Raw genomic sequence first — 24,036 nt, 5'->3', positions numbered from 1 at the left:
CACAATATTCATTCCACACTTGTAAGAAATTATTATTTTAGCAGCTCTCTGTATTCTTTTTAGTGTCTGCTTAAAATATTTTTATTTAGGCCAGGCTATCCAGAAACACATGAGGGACGCAGGTGGTGTTGTGGTCTAAACCACTGAGCCTCTTGGGCTTGCCGATCAGAAAGTCGGTGGTTCAAATCCCCGCGACGGGGTGAGCTCCCATTGCTCGGTCCCTGCTCCTGCCAACCTAGCAGTTCGAAAGCATGCCAAAAAGTGCAAGTAGATAAATAGGTACCGCTCCGGCGGGAAGGTAAACGGTGTTTCCATGCGCTGCTCTGGTATCACCAGAAGCGGCTTAGTCATGCTGGCTGCGGACAAACACTGGCTCCCTCGGCCTGTAAAGCGAGATGAGCACTGCAACCCCAGAGTCGTCTGTGATTGGACTTAACTGTCAGGGGGCCTTTAGCTTTTCCTTTTATCCAGAAACACAGAAGTTGATGCGTTTTAATCTCTTTAGTTTACTGCTAATTTTATTTTATTTTATTAAAAAACGATTGCAGTTACTTGTTTTCAACTATCTTTATTGATAATTTTAACATTTCTTATAAACCAGTTAAATGTTTTGCAGCAATCAAGCGGTATATAAATTTTGTTAATTTTTTAAAAAAGTGCCTAATGCTGCAGATGCTGTGAAGAGTATTGGAGAAATTGGAAAACAAACAAGCAAGTGACTTAAAATGGAAAAGAATTCATAAGACTGTGTCTATTCAGGACACAGGGAAGAAACTGAAATTTTTGATAACCAGGATTTTGCACAGCTGATCTTTGACAAATTGGGTTACAAGTAGGAAGTTTCCAGTACCACTGAGGATGCTTTCTCATTTCATCCAAGCAGTCCAAGGTCAGCCCATCAGAAACTTTCCCAAGTCCCACGGCAATTATTGTGACCCTGCTATGAGACAGAATGAGGTGGTCATACAGAGTGGCAGGTGCTTAGGTATGGAGAGAGAGATGGCAAGAGCTGCAAGCATCACATAGCCTGCCTTGCACCCTCTAAGCCAGCCTTCTCAACCTTGGGTGCCCAGATGTGGTTGGACTACAAGTCCCACCATCCCTAGCTAGCAGTACCATTGGTAGGGATGATGGTAGTTGTAGTCCAACAACGTCTGGGCATCCAAGGTTGAGAAAGGCTCCTCTAAGCTATCCTGCTGCCCTCAGGTGCAGTGAAGGGTGCTGTCCCATTGCTAGTGCTGAAACTTCTGTACCTGGACTGTGGCGTGCTTGCCAGACTTGTTTATCAGATTTTCCTTGGAACAGAGACATCTGGATTAAATGGGGGGGGTGTTACATAAGATGGGTTGGTACAAAATACTTCCTTGGATAGGGAGTACCAATCTCACGATAAACTCCCATTTTGGAAGCATGCAAGGTCACCACCCTCTGACAGCGATCTGACTTAATCTGTTGGAAGAGAAAAGCGTTTTTTGAATGGCTTAGAAAGAAAGGAGGTCATCTGGAGGGTAGACCGAGAGCCATGGAAATACTGTGAGCGACACTGCCAGCCCTTTGAAGACAAACCACCACTGTCCGATGGAGCTGTGCCCAAAAACGAGACCCCGCACCGTAGAAAGGCATTTCTGCAAGCCTTGCTACTGTACCAGTCATTAATAGCGCCATTCAGAATAATTAGTGCTGTAATACACTTGAGACATTCTCCCCAGATTAGAAAGTGCTTCTACATAAGTGCAATGCAGCCATTTGTCTTGGAGCGGAAGAGAGAAACCTAATTCAGCATCTGCTAGGAAAATCCGTTACAAATGGCAAAAAAAGGCACTTTCCTGGAGAGACCAGCAAAGCTGTTGCAATGGCTCTCAATCTGTTCCCGGGGTCTGTTTCGCTGCTGCTGCTGCTTTTGCTTGTGCTGAGCAAGCGGCTCATATTTTTTGCTCTGCCACTTTGCAGCCTCTTGGGTACTTTCCGAACGTGTCTCCTTTTGATGAGCTTCTAATGGGGAAAGATAACAGAAGGAGGCAAACATCATTTTACGATCATTAGTCATCATTATTACATACACTCTCGGAATGGCATCAGATGGTCGGTTTTTGTTTGATCCAAGTAGGAATATGCTACAAATTTGCTTGCATGTGTAATGTACTGGCAGCCTTTGCCAACGTGGTGCCCTCCAGATGTTTTGGACCATAACTCCAGGGCTGATGGGAGCTGTAATCTAAAACATCTGGTGGCACCAGGTTGGTGGAGGTGGGCGTGTGGCTTTTGTACATTAAGTACAAGGGGTGGGGTGGGGAGGAAGGCTGAGAATGCTGCAGCCTAAGAAAAACAAATCCAAACATGTCACAAGAGGGAATCAAAGCTGAAGGAGGACACATGCAGCGCTCTTCTGCCATTGGTTGATTTCTTGCACAGCTATGAAATAAGGAGAATGCAAAGCTATGGGAACTAGCAAAATCTGTTCCTCCACAACTCCACCAGGAAAGCGCCTGCATAAAAAATATCTCCAAATGCATCTTCACTGCTTGAAGGCCCAAGGCATTTTTTACATAAAAAATTGGGGGGTGTTTCACTGGGCATATCTGGTAGAGAAGAGCACCCCCCCAATTTCTGGGCAACTAAATGGTATTTTGTTCAATCTCACTACAGGGGGAAAAGGTAGGGGGTGGGGAAAGCTGGGGGTGGCTCTGCAACAGAGCTATCTTCCCGATGTTTACAACTCCGTATACCTCCCATTTCCAGTGATTGTGATCTAGTAACTAGAACTTTTTGCTCCTCCTATATTGGGGATGAGACAGCTGTGACCCTTCAGATGTTGGGGGGACTACAACCCCCATCATCTCTGACATTGGTTGTGCTGGCTGGGGCTGATGGGAGTTGGAGTCCAACAACAAATGGAGGACCACAGTTTCCCCATCCCTGCCTTCTATCTTTTGATGCCATCTTTCGTCATGGTTTTCTCTTTCAACTGGAGGCCTTTTTTATATATACAACTCCCATCGGCCAAGACCAATCTTGTTTCTAGACGCTTTGGATTTTCCATGGTGGCTTGCAAATGGGTAATGTTTATGCCTAGCCATGCATCCCACGAGAACAGTATCAGCTGCAATATTGATATATTAATATTATAAATGCAATATTGATGCTATAAATGCTTGGTTTTTAGATTTCTTACATGCCCTTCGCAGTGAGGCTCCAGGGTAGGTTACAAGCATTTAAAAATACAATATTAAGAACAATTAAATTGCAACCAAGAGAGCAAGGAGTGCAACAGGAGCAAGGAAGGAGGCTCTACTGCACCGGGCCCTGCCCATCTGTCAAAAATGGCTGGAGGGTGGCTAGTTCCCCTTTCCTTTGCTAGTCCCTTCCTGGAGGATTACATAGAATAAATGATGATGTAATTTTTATTGCACTGAAGTTATATGGGTGTTAATTAACCAAAATTCAAACTTCCCCATCCCCTTCACTTTCAGTTGCCCTGAGGCTGATTGTGTGCCAGTATTGATTCACTGAGTGAAATTCTGTTAATTCTCACATGGTAGTTATTTATTATTAAGATGTGCAGGTCTGTTTATGGTCTTCTGCAGTTGCATTGAATGAAAAGAAAATACGTTTTAGAACTGTGAGTGCAGAGGTGGTCAGAGGAGAAAACTGGCATTTCTGCTCTCTGGGAAAGCGTTTATCTGTGCCTGCCCTCCAGATCCTTTGGAAGTGCTCTTCCCTGTTCTCCTCCACTGAATCCTGCTGACTTCTCTGCTGTAGCAACCTTCCCTCTAGGCGTTCCTTCTCCCCAGCTTGCAATATAGCTCGTGTATTATTGGCCTGGAGAATTTATGCAGGTGTGAAGTGGGGAGGTGAGCAAGGAACCAGGGAAGCAAGTCCTGAATGCACAGCGCTGCTCACATCCCAGAATGGCTATAAAAGCAGCCATTCCAGAGTTACTCTCTGGATGAAGTGCTATCGGTCCTTGAAGGGCTTGGTCCTTGAGCGTTTATAGGAAGGGTCAAACTACACAATGCATTTTATATTTAATGTTAAGGTCAAACTACACATTGCATTTAATAGATGGCTCTGCACACACACTATACATTTCAAACAACCCCCACCCCGGCAAAGAATCAAGGGAACTGTAGTTTGCTAAGGGTGCTGAGCATTGTAACTCTTTGATGGGTGAACTACAGTTCCCAGGATTCTTTCGGGGGGTGCTTTAGTTGCTTGCAATTTCATTGTTCTGTATGGGACAATGACAATAAAGTTATCGTATATATATCTACACAGTGATAGAGATAAATTGATCAACCAATCAATAGACTGAAGAGTGCTCAGCAGGGACCAATTCATTTTCCCCCGAGAAAATAAAGACAGTTGTATAGGGTCCTGATCCAGAACAGAACTGTGGCACACAGGAAAGGATTAAGCTGTTCCTCCCATGCATATTTTCACCAAAATCACTCCCACCAAGCTTTTATTCCTCTCCCACCCATACCCCAAGGGCGCTGTTTACTGAAAACGTCATTATCTATTTATTATTGATTGATTGATTAGTTATTTCACAAGATTTATATACCTCTTGATTGTAATAAAACCTCAAAGCAGTTTACTTATAATGTCCTAAACCAGGGGTCGGGAACTTGTGGCCCTCCAGATATTTTGGACCACAACTATCATTCCTGACTATGCTGTCTGGGGCTCATGGGACTTGGAGTCTATCCCTGCCCTACATAGCTTGGAACCAGGATATCTGAAGGATCATCTTCATCCACAGGAGCCTCCCTGCCCACTGAAAAAGTCACTGAGGTCTTGCTCTGCATTCCGTTGCCATAGGAACTATGGTTGGCTAGGATGTGAGAAACAGGGTCTTCTTGGTTGTAGCACCCAGGATGCCAACTCATTTATATACAACTTACTTGCTTACAGGGAATTTTTATAGATGCCTACAGGGAAAAAAGAGGAGTAGACAAGACACTTGCCTTAGGGCATCAGAAAATATCCAGATTTTCTGATTTATGAACAATCACCGTTCACCATCCAACCATCATTCAGCAATCACCATTCCCCTAAATTAAACCTGTGCTGCATTCTTGAGAGCATTCTGGCTTCGATTTTTGTTTTAAAAATAATCTCTTACATGTGACCAGGATCAGGTGGGAAACCTTATGTGTGAACATGCCTACGTGGTCCTTCCACTGAATGTGTGTGTGTAGGTTTGGAGCAAAGTCAGCAGGCACTATCCTGCTCTGTGTGGGAGGTGGACAAGTGAACAGGGGGTGTGTTCAGGGCTTTGCAGTTGGAAAGGCAGGTGTGCTCTGTGTATTGCTTTGTCAGCCTTGTCACCACTTGCTTGTCTACCCCAACCAGAGGAGAAGATGGCAGCAAGCAGGGCAATCAATGAAGCTTCCTGCAGTCAAGTGGCAGATGAGAAGAGAGGAAGATCTTGCCTCTTAAAATTGCCTCTCATGCCCAGGGCCGTCTTAAGTATATCTAGGGCCGTGGTGCAAAGATCCCTCCGGCGTCCCCTCCCCTTTCCCAGAGTTGCCAACCTTTTCCCAAGCCTCTGCAGGGATCGCTCTCCTCCCGCGGAGGCTTGGGAGGCAAGCTGCACGCCCACCAGCCATATGGTTGAGGGGGCATAGCTGGCGGGGGTGCAGGGAAAGGGGAGGCCACGGGCAAAGCCGCGCAGCTCCCCAATTCACTGGGGCACCCCTGAGAGGCTGGTGCCCTGGCGCAATGCGCCACTAAGCCCAGTAGGAAAGACGGCTCTTCTCATGCCCCATCATCTCCCTGGAATGAGTGGTGCAGCCTCCTCCTTTCTTAGGGGCCAAGCTGAGGATGCTTTTCCCAGCCAGAAAAGAGCAGAATACGGTGGGAGTAGTAGTGGCCATTGAAGGACAGGAGCAAAACTGATTCAGCTTTTGGCATATAGACCTGTCTTCCAGCTATGGAGCTAGAAAGGATCTCTTATAATAGTCTGCCTGACTCTCCCCTCGCTTTCCCTGCAGAGGGTGTGTCATTGTGATAGGAGATTGAGCATGTATGTTTCTGGTGCTGCACCAGCTCTCCTTTTCAGTGGGTTGATAGAAAAAGGAACTGGCTGTCTTTTTGCAGTTGTGCAATTACTGAAATCATTTGGATCTTTCGATACTGTTCTTAAATAGTGTTGCCCTGGGACTGCAGAGCTGGAGAGAAGCACACTCTGGCCTCAGTTCCTCTCTCGCACTCTTGTCTTTGTTTATCAGCAGCAACACACACAACCCCTGCCCCCCAAAAAAACCCCTCTTGAAATATGCAGAATACTTGCTGTGTTTGACAAATGTCATGACTTCATGGCACAAAACTGCTGATCGCATGAATAAGGAGCTCCGAAATGGAGCTTTGCTTGAGATCGCTGTACCAACACTGGTACCACTTTCAGAGACACAAGCTGAAAGATAATTCATCATCATTACCTCTAAATGCGGGAACAGCTAGTTCCTGTCCCACTGGAGCTCATTAAGTTATCAGCAGAGATACTGTGAGAGCAACAACAGAGTGTACTTTTAAGTTCCTTTATGAGCAATCTAAGGCAATGCTATAAAGTCATTCCGCTCTGTTTTTGCCATGAAACCCACTGCAATGTATCATCAAAAAGTTATTTTGGCATTTGTGATGGTGTTTCATGGGAAACCCTAAGTAACGATCGGGCTCCATTAAGCAGATAGTTTCTTCTCAGGGATTTTGTCTTAGGGTAGGATAAAGAGGAGACATGCACATTTGTGAAAAGCAGGTGGTAGAGTCCTTCTGGGTAAATAGAGGGCTGCATTTCTGAAGGCTGCACATAAACATGGTCCTTGTAGGAACTTAGCCCATGTATCAAGAGAAAGCGCCTATCTTTGAAGTGCTGGTATGTTAAATGCAACTGACTTTCCTAGAGTGACCTGACTGGATGGATGCAACAAACAGTGCAGCTGACAAACTGGGTCCACCACAGTGTCTACACAGCCCTGGCCTTACCATCACCCTACCCTACCCCAGCCCCATCCAAGTATTATGCAGTGGGACCAATGTCAGGGTGCTTCTGCTCTGGCTCTATTGTCCACTACTGCTGGCAACGTATTCTGCAGCTCACCAGCTTCTTCCCAGTGTAACTTCCTCACAAGTCCTTTGAAACCCTATTCCTGTGTTGGGCAACAATACATTGCATATGTGCTGAACCCTTGGAATGGGTGAGCTCACCTAGGTCTTCAGTTGGTATTTGGGCTCTGCAAACCAAACTGTTTCCCCAAAAGTCAAATCTATAATTAAAAGCTCACCTTTTTCCACTTTGAAAGCCCTGTTATATTCCTGTTGATGTAACTGGAGCGCCACAGAATTTTCAGACCATACTTCCTGCTTCCTATCTCCCAAACTTAGATCATACCATACATGGTCCAGAGATTGCAATGAATTTATTACACCCCAGAGTCCAGGACTGCAGCATACATTAGGCCTGCTGTTGTTTTAAGAGTTGAGGTGGAAGCAGTTGCCAAATCCTGAAGTTCTGCAATAGCATCAACATTATCCCTCTTCAATGAACACCTGAGGGACTTTTCTACCAAGCTTTGTGTATTGGGGATGAAGGCTTGCAGGGAGATATTAACCACGTCCAGCTGCATGTGGTGGGAATCCTCTCTTCAGTTGGGAACTGTGATGGGATGTTGAGCTGCTTGTGCGTAAAGTTACTGATCCCTCAGTGTTTGGCTAAGTCCACAAACCACTGTCTGTAACGGAGCCCCATAAACATGGCTCCGTCAGTCGCTGGCAGAATCCGACAGTGGGCGTTTACGGAATTTCCTCCAGCATAAAAGCTCCTTAACGGAAACACGTCTTCTGGACTCTCTACGTGACAATTTCCGGCGAGGAGTGGGCGTCCCTATAGGAGGTCCCGAAACCTCCTCGCTGTTCTCGCTGGAATTGTCTCTGAGTCCTCCTTCCGACTCACTATCCCTTGGAACTGCCTCTCTCCCCCTGCTGGTTCCCTCATCAGCTGACAAGTCTCTGCCAGCCTCTGTGAGTCTCTTCCTCTCCAGTTCTCCCGATGGCAGTTCCCTGACATCCACCTCCCCTCCAGGGCCCCCTTCACCCCCTCCTTTCCCCTCCTCTGCGGGAGGCGAGGGAGCAAAACCCCTGAAAGAACTTCCCTCATCTTCCGAAGTCTCGAACATTTTCCTCCACCGGTTGCTGTTTCGGGTTTCTAAGTACTCATCCTCATCGGAATCTACTCCTTCTTCCAACTCAGACCCCGTGAATCCTTCCAATTCCTCCTCCTCGTCGGTGGTGCCAAAGTACTCCCTCCGGAACCTCGCTACTGACTGAGGTTTCCTGGGGAACCTTTGATGGAACGCTTCAATCAAGACCTCGTCATTGACTTCCTCTGCCGTCACCCAGGTGTTTTCTGACTCCGGTTCCCCTTCCCACGCCACCAAATACTCCACCTGATGACCCTTCCACCTGGAGTCGAGGATTTCCGCCACATGGTTGCTGCTTTCCCTCTCTTCTAAGACTGGTCCCCGTGGGAAAACCCCTTCATTTCCCCCCCTATACGGTGACAGCAATGACCTGTGGAATACTGGGTGCAGTTTCATGTGGTTCGGTAACCGGAGTCTGAAAGCCACTGGGTTAACCTGTTGAATGACCTCAAATGGTCCCAATCTTTTGGGTCTCAATTTCTTACAACCCCCCTTGAACGGCAATCCTTGGGTTGACAGCCACACCTGATCCCCCACCCTTATGGTTTCACCTTCCCTTCTGTTCTTGTCTGCCTGCTTCTTATATTGTTCCTTGGCCCTTTCTAAGTTGAGTTGGAGTTGACGATGGATCGCTTCCATTTCTTCTACAAACTGTTCGGCGGCTGGGACGCTCCATCTCTCCCCTCCTCCCCCTGGAAATGCCCTGGGGTGGCACCCATAATTAGCCAAAAAGGGGCTCATCCCGGTGGACACATTCTCCGCATTATTGTAGGCAAATTCCGCCAGCGCCAACTTTTCCACCCAATCGTTCTCTCTGTCATTGACATAACACCTCAGGTATTGTTGGAGGATACCGTTTGCTCTTTCCGCCTGCCCGTTGGTTTCTGGGTGCCGGGCAGTCGAAAAATTGACCTCCACGTGCAGTAAGCTCATGAGCTTCCTCCAGAACCTGGACGTGAATTGTTTGCCCCGGTCTGAGATCAACCTCAAGGGGGCGCCATGCAGTCTAAAAATATGTTCTACAAACAATTTAGCTGTCTCTTCCGCCGTGACTGCATGTGAGCACGCTACAAAGTGGCCCATCTTAGTTAACAGGTCTACTACGACCAGTATGGCGGTTTTTCCCTTGGATTTCGGCAGATCAGTCATAAAATCTATCGATACCGCCTCCCATGGCCTTTCTGGTGTGGGCAACGGTTCTAATAACCCCGCCGGCGCCCGCCTTTCTCCCTTGGCTCGCTGGCATTGGTCACACCCTCTTACATACTCCCTTACATCTTCCCTCACCCTGGGCCACCAAAATTCCCTGGTAACCAACCACATGGTTTTGTGTTGCCCAAAATGCCCTGCTGTGGGGCTGTCGTGCAGCTGTTTGAGTACTCTCCCTCTCAATTCCCCTTCGGGTATATATAGTGCCCCTTTGTAATACAATGCCCCATTTCTTTCTTCAAAACCTCCGGAGTTTTCTCCCTCCCTCCTTAGACCTCGGAGCTTATTCTGGGCGTATTCATCATTCTGCATCTCCTCTACCAGTTCCCTTTGCCCCACCAACGCCGCCCCACACACCCAGCGGTCCTCTGGGATGATATGTCTCTCTTCGGGTGCTCCCTCCCCCTCCAAATACTCTGGTTTGCGTGAGAGAGCGTCCGCCCTGACGTTTTCTGGGCCTGGCACATAGCAAATTTCAAAATAAAATTTGGAGAACTCCTGTGCCCATCTCACTTGCCGTTGGTTGAACACTCGTGCCGTTCTCCAGTACTCTAAATTCTTGTGGTCTGTGCATACTTGCACCTTGTGTTGTGCCCCAATTAGTAAGTGTCTCCATTTCCGGAACGCTTCGTGAATGGCAAGTAGTTCTCGGTCATATACCGTGTAGTTCCTCTCGGATTTGTTTAACTTCCGCGAGAAGAAGGCACACGGTCTCCACTCCGACTTATCCTTCCCCGGCTGAAGAAGCACCGCCCCCACCGCCCGGTCTGATGCGTCAGTCTCCACTCTCATGGGTTTTTGTAAATCCACATGCAGGAGCTGTTCTTCCGAAGCGAAGGCCTTTTTCAATTCTTCGAATGCTTGCTCCGCTTCCGCCGTCCAAACAAACTTCTTCTTGCTGCTGAGACAGTCCGTGATGCGAGCCGTTAAGTGGGCAAAGTTCTTGATGAACTTCCGATAAAAGTTCCCAAACCCTAAGAATCTTTGCACATCCTTTTTCGTTTTCGGTGTCTTCCATTCCAGTACCGCTTGGACCTTGCCTGGATCCATGGCTAATCCCTTGTCTGACAAGCGGTACCCCAGGAATTCCACCTCCTTGGTGTGAAACTGACACTTCTCTAATTTCACCCACAGTTGGTTTGCTTGCAGTCGGCTCAACACTTCTCTGACGTCCTTTACATGCTGCTCCTCATTCTCTGAATAGACTAATACGTCATCTAGGAAGGCCACACAATTCTTGTAGAGCAGAGGTCCCAGGACGTGGTTCATGAACGATTGAAAACATGCTGAGCCTGCTTGTAATCCAAAAGGCATAACGACATATTCGAAAGCCCCTAGAGGGGTGAACATTGTTGTCTTCCATTCATCCCCCTCCCTTATCCGTATCAGGTTGTATGCCCCCCTTAGGTCCAGTTTAGTAAAAATCTTTCCCTTCCTCACCCTGGTCAAAATGTCATCAATCCTGGGCATAGGGAAAGCCACTGGTTCCGACACGGCATTTAGGGTCCGGTAGTCCACGACCAATCTCGGCTTATCCGTGTTTTTTTTGTCCACAAAAAACACTGGGCTGCCCCCCACCGCTCTGGACTCTCTGATGAAACCTCTCTTCAGGTTTTTGTCAATAAACTCCCTCAACTCCTGCATTTCCCTGTCTGACATGGCATACAGCTTGCCCACAGGGAGCTGGGCTCCAGGGACTAGATTGATCTGGCAGTCAAAGGGTCTATGCGGTGGTAGTTTGTCTGCTTCCCTTTCGCTGAAGACCTGGCTCAGGTCAGCGTATTGTTTGGGAACCTTTCTTTTGTCCGTTACTTCTGTTCCTGCTAGAAAGGCTCTTGCCCCTTCTGGAGCCTTGCCCTCTTTGCAATGTTCTAGGCAATGTGCTGACCCAAAGGAGACCACTCTCTGATGCCAACCCACTAGCGGATCATGCAACGCTAGCCAGCTCATCCCCAAAATAATGGGAGCCCCTCCCAAGGTGGCCACATTGAACGCTATTCTTTCGGTGTGCCTGGCTACCCTCATTACCATTGGGACGGTCTGTAAGCTGACTTCTCCTCCCAACAGCTCTCTCCCATCGATCGTGGTCACCTGCAAGGGGTTGCTTAAAGGGATAGTCTGTATCTGGTGTTCTGCTGCAAATTCCTTGCTCATAAAATTACAGGAGCTGCCTGAGTCCAATAGCGCCCTTATCTTTAAGGGATGTCCGTTTGGCAGCTCTAGCAACACCTCTATCACTAGGGCTGGTCTCGGAGGTTCAGGCGTGGGCACTTTTACTGCTCCTTCGCCTGACTGCTGTGCCCTGATGGTGGCAGTCAGGCGCTGGCTTTTACTTGGTCCTGCCCTTCCTCCTCCTTCCCCCCAACAGCTCCTGCCATCCCTTGCCATTCCTTTCTTTGTGGACAGACCCTGGCAAAATGACCTGGCTGCTGGCAGAGATAACATTTCTTGGGGCTCTTCCCCTCCTTCTTCCGCCCTTCACTGGGATTTGAAACTGCCCGCGCGCGCGCTGTTCCAACTTCCATCGGCTCTGCGGGCGGGAAAGTTGGCTCCGGAATCTCTGGAATGCGGAAATCCCTCCAACGCTCCCCTTTCCCTTCCCGCTTCTCCAAGGCTCTAGCCTCCTGGCGTGCTCCAATGGTCAGCGCTGATTTGGTCAGCTGGTCCATAGACTCCGCCCTGGGCGCCCGGGAAAGTTCATCTTTCACAGCCGAAGAAAGTCCCTCTTCAAAAAGCATTTGAATGGGTTCCGCTGACAGATCCCACCCCAATTTGTGTATCAGCATAGTAAACTCAGTCCAGTACTCACGGACAGATCGGCTCCCCTGTTTACAAGCCATCAACTGTCTGCGCACCACTCCCTGTTCAATCTCGCTGGAAAACATCAGGTCCATGGCGCGAAAAAACTTCCGTGCGTCTTTCAAGACTTCATCATGCCTTGCCATCAGGGGTCTAACCCAGTCTCTAGCCCCTCCTTCGAGATGGCTAACCACAAACCCCACTCGCGATTCCTCGTCGGGAAAGTCATCAAACTGCAGATTAAGAGCATACTGCATCTCTGTCCTAAAGGCTTGATAGTTCCTGGGATCCCCCCCAAACTTCTGCACCAATCCTGGCATCTTTCTTCCTTGTGGGGGGGCCTTTGCCCTTTCTGCATCCTGAGCCCTCCTCTCATCGAGCCTCGCCGTTTGCAGCGCTAGCTGGACCTCCAACACCCGGTACCTTTCTTCCAGGCTCGGACTGGCTCCAGCTCCTCCTGCAGCTCCGGTTCCGGCTGGGTCGCTCATGATGCTTTCTCTGCACAAGCTGCTTTCAGGGACTGTCGGATTGCTGTGATGGGATGTTGAGCTGCTTGTGCGTAAAGTTACTGATCCCTCAGTGTTTGGCTAAGTCCACAAACCACTGTCTGTAACGGAGCCCCATAAACATGGCTCCGTCAGTCGCTGGCAGAATCCGACAGTGGGCGTTTACGGAATTTCCTCCAGCATAAAAGCTCCTTAACGGAAACACGTCTTCTGGACTCTCTACGTGACAATTTCCGGCGAGGAGTGGGCGTCCCTATAGGAGGTCCCGAAACCTCCTCGCTGTTCTCGCTGGAATTGTCTCTGAGTCCTCCTTCCGACTCACTATCCCTTGGAACTGCCTCTCTCCCCCTGCTGGTTCCCTCATCAGCTGACAAGTCTCTGCCAGCCTCTGTGAGTCTCTTCCTCTCCAGTTCTCCCGATGGCAGTTCCCTGACAGGAACCCTGATTGCTCAGGGGTCCTCATTGCAAGGGGGATTCTAACCATGTTCTACAGAACATAGTTAGAATCCTCTAACAGACTTTCATGCTCAATGCACAGGAGAGGAGCTCACACAGGCAGGGGCATTAGGTGGAGGGCCTGAATGCATACCCCTCCCTACTTTCTTTTGAAGAGCTAAAGAAGGCTGCTCTGTTTCTCCAAGCATCTCTGAACTGCACCAGTGGCCGAGAGCTGCTTTTACTCCTTCCCTCCTTCAGCCAAATGGAATCCATAGCCTGTTGACAAGTTCTACTGCCCTTTCTTGAAAGGGGTTTTGCTTAAAATTCTTGTATTGTAAAGAAGAATAGCCTTCCAACATGGAGAAGAGATTGCCCATCATAAATAATCAAGGGTGAAGATAAATGCTTGCAAGGGGGATGCATTTGCAATCATATACTTTGTGTGCACTGAATATCTATGCCATGAAATATCATATCTCATTCCAAGACCATTCAGAGAGATGGTCTTACTAAATCACCTGCCATTTAAAAATGTATTGACAGAATTAATGTGATCTATGCATCTTTCATTATAATCCTTAGGAAACTGTTAGAATACCAGTTTCCTTTCTTCTCAGGGATCTTGCTTGGCTAGCTCTTATATTATGTGTGATGCTGCTTTTTAAACAACTGTATTTTTTTCCCTTTTGAAATTTGCCGTGCTGATCATCCTCCTAACACATTTTTAATTTTGCCATGTGTTGAGTAGTGTCAATCAGTGGTTTGAAAACATTTTTGGGCCACTGTCCTCTTGGTTCCATAAACTCATCCCCAGTGCTCCCTACCCTATAAAAAACATTGTTCAGAATCGTGGTTTGCTCAATTAATAATAAAATTCACAATAGTAACAATTAATTGCTCCTTTGCTCAACTTCAGTGCCCCTTGCCACGCTTTTAACACACACACATACACACACACACACACGGTAATCCCACTGCCCCCTCTGCTGGTATCATTCATTTTGGGAACCACTGGCATAAATGATCCTGAGCCCACACAGCCTCAATCTCATCAGGAATAATAATACAGAGATAGAAAAGACTCAACTAAAAGGGTGCACTTCATGCTTGTTGTGTTTTATCAATTTTCACAAAACCATTCACATTCAGTGATCCAGACTTGAATGGTGCTCCCTTTTTATATTTAGTTTTATGTTTATATTTATTTTTTTAAAACTTTCCCTTCGTGTTTCTTTGTCCATAAACTTTCTTTTGTGATAGAAAAATGAAATCCCGAAATGTATTCACCTTGCATCATCTTGCGTCATCCTTACATGACCACATCTCCCCCTTTCAGACATACTAATACATAATCTGGGAGTGTGGAGGAGGATTGAGGGCTCCCCGTAGGCAACTGGTTGGCCACCCGGCAGGCTCTCATGTTGTTTTTTTGCAGGTTCTTTCCATTGACACATTAATTACAACATCTATAGAGCGCCTATATATCCAGTTGCTTTTCGAGGCCTGTCAGTCATAGAGTCATAGAATCGTAGAGTTGGAGAGGGCCTTGTAGGCCATCTGACCCAGCAGGAAATCTAGAGAACCTCCAACAAATGGCTGCCCAGTCTCTGCTTGAGGACTCACAGCCTTGAAGAACCCACCACCCCTCTAGGTACTTGGTTCCATTGCCAAACTGCTCTTACTGTCTATAAGTCTGGTGTAGAGAACCACCAGTGTGGTGTAGTGGTTAAGAGCGGTAGTCTCGTAATCTGGGGAACCGGGTTCGTGTCTCCGCTCCTCCACATGCAGCTGCTGGGTGACCTTGGGCCAGTCATACTTCTTTGAAGTCTCTCAGTCCCACTCACCTCACAGAGTGTTTGTTGTGGGGGAGGAAGGGAAAGGAGAATATTAGCCGCTTTGAGACTCCTTAAAGGGAGTGAAAGGCGGGATATCAAATCCAAACTCTTCTTCTTCTTCTTCTTGGTTGTTTGTGTGAAGGCCTTTATGTGAAGTCAAGGTGCAACCTGCTGCCATCATCCCACTTCCCTCTCCGCCCAACTATGGTGACTTGAAAATTTTGGAAGTGGTGAAGACAGTGGAGGGAAATGAACAGTGGTGAGTGGATTTAGAGGGAATACGGAAAGGCCGTAGAGAACCATATGAGGTTACATGTGTGGTTGACCACCAAAATATATTGCCCAGAAATGGACTAGTAATACACAAAAGCATGAAAATGTGGAGCTTTGGGCTTTGTTTTTGTTGCTGCAGCATTTAGGGTAAATGGTTACCAAGAAAAAGTGACTGAAAAATTCTGGGCCTTTGGGAAAACAAAGAGGTCTCTTTTGTCAAAAGCAACTGTGAGAAACTTGGACCAAGTAATGCAAAAATGCTTACGGCAACCACATAATTGATAGTATATGAGCGATGGTTCTCAGCCCATGCACGTAAGGTCCCAATGACGTGAAGGAAAGTTTGGCTGTTCTTCAGCCTGGAGCTATTTACTGAATTAAAGGCTATAAATATCTAATAGTGGGGAGGGGGCAGTGGGGAGAATCATAAAGGTGATGAGTTTCCTACTGCAGTGCTTAGGGGAATCATAATGACTTGCATTTGCATAGCTGCCTGTGAAAATGTGCCATAGGTTTCTTCCTTAAGCAGTTGTTGTTCATTTTAAAGCCATTATGGCCTCATCGTGTACACCAGACATTATTAACAATTGTTATGTGCTGTTACCGGAAGTATTAGATGATTAGTCTAGAGCCTGCTTGGAATGAGATAAAAGAAATATCAGTCACATGCTCTTCCAGCCCAGCTTCTATGTATACAAGGCTGCATACATTTTGGGGGGAAATTTCGGTACATATGGCCAAAACAAAAAACAAAACAAAAAAAGTCTTCTGAATGTTAATATTGTGAATGATCATGACTGAGTCTTCCTGCGGAACTTTTCCAAAGCATGCCTAGCTGTAATACTGACAAATGTTGGCACAGGGCACAGTTGCTGTGCCCCATCCCAGCATCCAGGACAGGTCAACTCATGCTATGGTTATAACGTAAAACAAAAAAGTAATCTCGATTTCCCTCAGAATTGGAACAGGCAAGGTATCATAGGACCATAATTTTGAATACGGGATTGAGCTACACTGCCACAGGAATATCCAGTGTGGTGTCCTCTAGATGCTATTGGACTCTATTTCCCATCATTCCTGACCATTGACCATGCTGGCTGGTGTCCAACAGCAAATGGAAGCACCATGTTGGTTACCCCTGCAGTACCAGAATGTGGGATCCAACAGCAGGTGCCAACAGTTGAAAATTAGGATAGACAGATCTCACTTGGCTTAGGCACCAAATCCTATTAGCTTCTTGGAGTCAGTAGAACTATTATTCAGGAGAGATACAAGGATCACAAAACATTGTCTTCTCATATATGTATGCAGCATATTTACTACCAATTTGCCAGGGGTGGAGTGTCAGATTTGGGATACCTGGGTTTAATTCTCACTAAGCCATGTAAGTTACTGGGTGTCCCTCAGTTTAACCTACTTCATAGGGTTGTGAAGAATGGATAGTGCTTATAACCCAGTGGTAGGAGAAATATATTGCATTCATTTTAATTTTTATTATTTCCTAAATTTGTATATTGCCCTTCACCTGTAGATATCAGGGTGGTTCACAGCATAAAATTGCAAGATGAAAACACAAATTACATAATAAAAACAAGAACAAAACAATAACCCTCCTCTTCCACATTAAAAAGGGTATAGGATGTTAATCAGCCAAAGGCCTGGTTGAAGAGGAACATTTTTGCCAAAGGTACTTCCCCTCCCTTAACACTCTAAACAGTCAACTGGTAAGACAGCCAACTGGTTTAACTCAGTTCTCTTTGTTCATTATGTTGTTCATATGAGAAAAATGACATAACTCCCATGCATGTTACACTTAATTATGTGGAAGGAGGCTAGGATACATATATAATTCACAATAATTAATCAAATTTCGCTGATGTGTAATGAACTAATAATGATAATAATAATAATATAAAATCCAGATTCTGTTACATTAGATTAACTTCCTCATTCCAATAACATTTAGCTGTTTCTCAGAAATAAACATCTTAAGGCAGCAGCCCTATGTACATATTCTCATCTTCACTGATTGATTTATTGCCTTCTAAGCAACCATCTCAAGGCAAGTTTATACTGAAGATAATTAAAAGCAGTTAAAAACACAAAAACAACAAATACATTTAAAACAAGACAAAAAGCATAGAAAGTAGACATTTGTGGTAAAGACCCATTTATATAGTTGGGAAAATATCTTCTGAAAGGGAGAGGTCAGGACGCTAGCCATTATTTGTTATGTACCTTCAATAGCTGAATACAGAGTAAAGTTTGATGATCAAGACTTCTCTCCTCACCATATCTCTAATACCTCTTCAGAAAATAATGGGCTTCCGTAGGTGACCTGTTTATTGAACATTTATCCTGATCTGCTTTCACAAAACCTTACCAGAAGTAAGATCATTGAGACTTTATTCTGACTTGTTTGTGGGGAGGTTATACGACAACTAGCATTCATCCCAATTTCCTTAGTGAGTGTTTTTGAATGTGTTCTTCTTAATCATTTGTCCATACCATATTTTTCACTGCATTTCACTGTTGCATCAAAAAGTAAATAGATAGATAGATGATAGATGATAGATGATAGATAGGGATTTTAGGGTGACAGAGTTCTTTGAACTATGAAAATCTCAATTTCCAAGATGCACTCGAATTCCTCCCATCAAGTGATCTGGAGGCTACAGGGGCGGGGGGATGAATTCCAGTTACTTGAAGTAAGATTTGATGTAAGATCTGATGCATTTTGAAAGAATCCTTCCTCATGAGGTGCATAAACCAGTTGCTTTCTTTCATCATCATCATCATCATCATCATCATAAATTGTTATTTATATCCCGCCCTCGCCAGCCGAATCTGGGCTCAGAGCGGCTAACAACAGTAAAATAGTACAACATTCTAAAATCAGTTCATTCTAAAATCAGTTCAAATCAGATTAATGGCAACCATTGGGCTAGAGTTCTGTGAGGATTGCCAAAGAAGGGGGTCAGGCTGTGCCCTGGAACAGCTCTGTCTTGCAGGCCCTGCAGAAAGATGTCAAGTCCCACAGGGCCCTGGTCTCTTGTGACAGAGCGTTCCATCAGATTGGAGCCACAGCCAAAAAAGCCCTGGCTCTGGTTGAGGCCAGCCTAACCTCTCTGTGGCCTGGGACCTCCAAGATGTTTTTGTCTGAAAACATCTTTCTTTCTTTCTTTCTTTCTTTCTTTCTTTCTTTCTTTCTTTCTTTCTTTCTTTCTTTCTTTCCTGCCAGTCATGCTTTCCTACTTCTGTGGTTCATAGAGTCAAAACTCAAGAGCTGGAAGGGACCTCAACCCCCTGCAATGTAGGACTCAAAGTGGTTGTTCTGTGAATGCCTCACTGCTTCATGAAGAAGGTGGAATAATCTGCTTTTCTTCTGCCGTTCACTGTTAAAACACACACACACACACACACACACACACACACACACACGGACCTGCTTGACATCAAACTTCTCTACAACACCAAAATGACTGACATGGAATATAAATTTGTAGGTTGTAGAATCTAGCAGGATGATGCTATTTACAATATGGCACAAAGCTCCTAGCACTCAGACCCAGCATAGTGATAGAGGACCGGAATCTAGAATCTGTTGCATGCAGCCTCTCTTGCTATCATCCATTGAGAGTGTCCTTAGAATAACTTGCTTTCCTCTGTCCACAGTGCCTACACAGAACCTTACAAGGTGTGCCCTATCTCTGTGATTCCTATTGAAGACGTCACATCAGATGAGGAACAGAAAAGTTCTGGAGATGAGGATGGGAACCAGGGAGAGTCCAACCTCCTCCATAAGGTAAAACACCATTTTTAAAGGTGTGTGTGTAATTAAATTTTTGGAGGCAGGTCTTGCAACAAATCCAATAGATCTTGTGAGGTGTCTTGGGCCATTTCTGCAGTAGATTCCACCCCTGCCCCTGCTCACTGACTGGATTCAGCTACTACCTGCAGGATACCAACAACATATGATGTGCCCACATCACATTTGTCTGAACTTGCAGCCAGGATCAGTGAACAAGTGGGGTGTCAGTATTACATGGTCAGAAGATGCACTGGACATATATTTATTCCTGAAAGTGTTTTTCCCATTATAAGCAGTCTCACTCTATCGTACTCTCAGTTCTGCCCAAAGCAGGACTGTGAAAGTAACTGATAGCAACTGGCAGCCCCTGAAGCGAAGCTGGACTCCTGGGAGCTGCCATCTGCCCTGCACAGCACCACAGGTACCAGATCTCCATTCATCCACTTGCCAGAAACAGGTATTTTAGATGGAGGAGAAAGGCAGATGTATACATGAAGGAGGCAAGATAAGGAAGAAGCCTTCTTGATTGTCCTGCCTGCTCAGACCCTCCAAGTGTCCCTATTTTCCAGGAATGTCCCTGATTTAGAGAAGCCATCCTAGTGTCTGATGTAATCCCAGAATGTCCCACTTTTCCTTAGGATGTCCCTATTTTCATTGGAGAAATGTTGGAGGGTATGGAGCTATCCAACTCCTGAGCCATCTGAAGGCAATCCTGTATAGGGAAGGGTTTTTTAAAAAATATGTTTAATGTTTTATTATGTTTTTATGTATGTTGGGAGCTGCCCAGGGTGGCTGGGGCAACCCAATAAGAAGTGTGGGGTATAAATAGTAAAATTTTCATTTTGGAATGGGAGTCCCTATTTTCCTTGGAGAAATGTTGGAGGGTATGCCTGCCCCCTTCTATCTTTCCCACTTGCTCTTCCACTCATGCCCACATTTTACTTCTTTGTCTTCACTATGTGGCCTGCAAAAAGTTAAGATTGCAATAAAACATATTGTAAAAGCTGATGGTTTTACAGTATAAAAGCCATTGGAAGCAATAAAACAAAGTAGAATGAGAACAATGTAAATATTTTTTTTAAAAAAGCCTAGGAAAATAAAATGCTTCTGCCTGGCACTTTAATGAAATCTGAGTAGGGGCAAAGTGAGCCTTCCTGTGAAGAGCATTTCACAGCCAGGGTGCCACTACTGAGTAGGCCGTCAGATGGCTGACATACAGAGAGAATAAAGGGGAAGCGTTTGTAAAGTGCCCCTGCCATTTTGATTTTGATCTCCCTTTGTTGCATTCAGCCCAGTTACGGAATCATGTTGAAAGCAAGATATTGCTGAAACATATGGTGCTGAATGAAAATTAGCTGCAGATGTTGGAAGTTTGAGTCTTATGCCTGGGCCAAATATATGACTGTTCTGCTTTAGGCAAAGGCAGCAGTTCAACGTGAGTCAAAATACAATTTTCTGCAGTGAAAAGGAACCAGGAAAACAGAAATTAGTTCATTGTTAGGCTGAGGTTTCAGGTAGTTAGCAGGGCCAGCCTTTCCATTAGGTACAACATGGTGCCCTTCAGATATTATTAGACTCCCGTCAGTCCCATACAGCAAGTCAAATGACCATGGATATTCAGTAATACCCAGAAGGTATTAGCTTGGCTATCCCTGCATTAGAAGAGTGAGGCAGCCACTTCAGACAACAGATTCTAGACTGAGGAGCAATGGCACCAGCCTTCTGGCCATTCCTTCTGAGCCCTGCGTAGGCATTCCTTGGTTTTTAGAAGACAGAGCTGTGTGCGTCAGGCACAGAGCCAGCCCTGTACCCCCTGAGCTAGCCTGCTGCCCACAAGTGTGGTGAAGGTTGCTGTCCCATTGCTGATGTAGAAGTAAGATTCAGCTGCATGTCCAGTTGGCATTCCAGGCTATCCGACAGAGTGGCCTCCCTCAGGCAGCAAAATGTCTTATTTAACTATTTATTTCAGGGGTCATTAAAAAAAGGATAGCAGAGAATAGGAGCGCCTAACCATCTTTTCCATTAAACTGCTGATCAACAATCGAAGAACACCCCCTTCATTGCTCATGGTTGCTATGCTCCCTATCAATTGCTCACAGTGTGAGATCACCTTAGGCTTTCACCCTGAAGACTCTTGCAGCGTCAGTCACTGCTGGAGGAGAAAGCTGCCCAGACACTGTCATTCGCTAGTCCAGTATTTATGTGTCTGTATGGAGACAGCATCCCCTAAGTTATGGACATGGATTGGAAAATACTGGAGTAACGCTGGTCAGTGTGATAATTCTGCCCCGAGATCTGTAGATGAAGGGCGGTGTACAAATTTTAACAACCACAACCACCACAAATTTTCTGACACTTCCTCCTAGACCTTTCAGTTCTTAAGAATTACTGATAAAATTTAGCATTCTCTAAATTCCCAAGATGAATGCTGTCAGAGACACTCCTGACAGGATTGAACAAGAAGGATGGCATGTCACTGATACCATAACGTAGTGGTTGTCATAGTTGGTAATATATTACGACTTTCTGAGGCTTTCACACAAAAAACTCTCAGCCCTCTGAGAGAATATTAGGCTTCCGTCCCATACATACTTAGCTCAGAAAAGCTTCCATTGAACTAAGTGGAACTTCCTTCTGCATTCATATGTAAAGAAGGATTGCAATATTAGCCATTTTATCAAAAAGCCATGTCTGAGTGATGAAGTGCAAGTACATCATCTAAGTACCCAGCAAAAGTACTGTCTCTTTCTTGTTGGGAAATCCTTAGTGCAAGATGAAGTAGTTGTAAAACAAGAGCAAATTTCAGTGCACTGTCACTTAGAGAGAATTGGCAGACTTCAGTAGGTTTGGATGCCAAAAATAGTACCAAGGATTTGGAAGTGAGCTAATCTTGTGAAAACAGTATTTGGGCTGGTCTGGAAGCAAGAGTAAGTTTTTGGTTTTCTTTTTTAATGTTTTGCTTGTTCGTCTATGGTTTCCATCTCCCAGGGGAAAATCAGTCTGAATAAAGGCATGAGATCACCTAGCAGATAAGATCTATGGTTTTATCCAGAAAGTGTACTTTATTTTTATTAACAGTGCTTCCACTGAGGGTGGGAAGGATCTGCTATACAAGAGATTCTTGCTCTTCAGTTTTGTGAGCTTAGATTCCCTTATGTCTCTGCATGTAATTTTATACTGGTTAGAATGGGGCTGTTAAAAATAAAAACAAATAAGCATATATATTAAAAGTAGCCAAAGGCACAATCAGGTGAAACGTACTTAATTTCGTCTCACTGAATGGGAGAGACTTAAGCACCATCCCTTAAATTTGGCTGAATAGTGCCTTTGTGTTTTCATAGAATCACTACACTGTTTCAAAGCAACAGCCACTTCTGACTATGCCACCCTAGGCATGACCTCTCTGCAAATTTGGGGACATAATTTGACTCTTGACCACACTTTTAAAAACAAAGAAAAACCCAACATTCTTAGCAGGGGTGGAGGAAGGGGGTGTGGTGGGGGCGGGTCGCCCCGGGTGCCACCATGGAGGGGGTGACAAAATGCCAGGCGGCACTCACTGTGGGGCCTGCGCCTAAGCTATGCGTCTCTCCTGGGAGTGATGTGGTGGCTTGGGCACCCGCATCCTCTGCACTGCCCCAAATGGTCCGCCCACCGCCTCCCCCTTAGCTGTAGGGCTGCTGAGTGGGAAGAGGCAGGCAGACTCCTCAGAGGCCCCATGGAGTGTCCTGCCCCGGCTGGCCTAGGTGCAGGGCACGTGCGCCACCCCAGGTGCCCGATTGGCTTGCTCTGCCGCTGATTCTTAGTCTGGAGTGTACATTTGGGTTACATCTGGTGGATCTCTGCTCTTCTGAGCTAACCTCTTTGAAATGAAGCATGCAGCATACCATTGTTATGTTTCAAGGCAGCTAATACATACATACATACAGTGGTACCTTGGGTTACATACGCTTCAGGTTTCATATGCTTCAGCTTACAGACTCCGCTAACCCAGAAATATTACCTCAGGTTAAGAACTTTGCTTCAGGATGAGAACAGAAATCGTGCTCCAGCGGGGCAGCAACAGCGGGAGGCCCCATTAGCTAAAGTGGTGCTTCAGGTTAAGAACAGTTTCAGGTTAAGAACGGACCTCCGGAATGAATTAAGTACTTAACCCGAGGTACCACTGTACAAGCAAAGAACAAAATATTTTCCCCTGTGGTATAAAACAGCAGATTGCAGGGAGCAGTTTTGATCCCAGACCTGATGCTCGGGGAAGGATTGGGCAGCCCCATCACTCCAATCAACCTGGCAAATTCGTGCAGAACATTTTTGTTTTTAAAAAAGAAGGAATATTCTGGGACATCCAGAACATCATGGGTTTTCCCCATAATAATATGTAGTTTGTCTTATATAATATGTAGTGTGTGTGTGTGTCCCCCCATCCCACCCCCAGAGTCACATTGTATTCTAGGGGAGGTTTTTTGTTTAAAACTGGATTTTCTTATCAAGGTTGGATCCATTGGGGGGGGGGAATCCCTGGCAGCTGGTGTTGGGCTAGCAAATTTCCAACAGGATGCTGTCATTTTTTAAAATTGCCGTGCTACTCCTTGGAGAAGGGGGTGCCCTTCACATAGACCCCTATAGCTCAGTTTTACCCAGCTTAAAACTACCTAAGAGGCATATTGAGGCCATTCTTCACATGTGTGTCTCTTTTATATATTTATTCCATTGCTCTGAGCAAAGGTGACCTTGCCTTTTTCCAGCTTGTTGAAGAAAAAGCTTGCTGGAAGCAAGCATCAGATTGGGGCACAAAAACGCCTCCTTTCCCTGAAATCCTCATTAAATTACCATTTCAGCCTGAGATAAGGAGAGCCCTTTGCAGGAGGGCTGCCTCGTCATTTCAGGTGCCAAGCACATGGACAATTGTAACCAGGGGCAAGCTATATCTACTCCTTGCATGCAGTCAATGGCACAAATCACCC

At 45.8% G+C, this 24,036-nt stretch overlaps 1 protein-coding gene across 12 annotated transcripts in view; it reads left to right on the top strand.

Moving 5' to 3' along the window:
• Positions 1 to 24,036, top strand: part of FGD5 (FYVE, RhoGEF and PH domain containing 5) — a 142,507-nt gene that overhangs the window by 49,772 nt on the left and 68,699 nt on the right. For all 12 annotated transcript variants that reach the window (XR_014545295.1, XR_014545296.1, XM_083602683.1 and 9 more), the window contains exon 3: positions 18,937 to 19,066. Coding sequence is in view for 10 of the 12 variants with exons in the window: in XM_083602683.1 (XP_083458809.1) it covers positions 18,937 to 19,066 (130 nt within the window). In the remaining 2 variants the exon portion in view is untranslated. The remainder of the gene's footprint in view (positions 1 to 18,936; positions 19,067 to 24,036) is intronic.

This window comes from Podarcis filfolensis, assembly GCF_964270895.1.
Source record: "Podarcis filfolensis genome assembly, chromosome: 2".
NCBI classification, from domain to species: domain Eukaryota; kingdom Metazoa; phylum Chordata; class Lepidosauria; order Squamata; family Lacertidae; genus Podarcis; species Podarcis filfolensis.
This window is presented reverse-complemented; position numbering and strand designations above follow the sequence as displayed.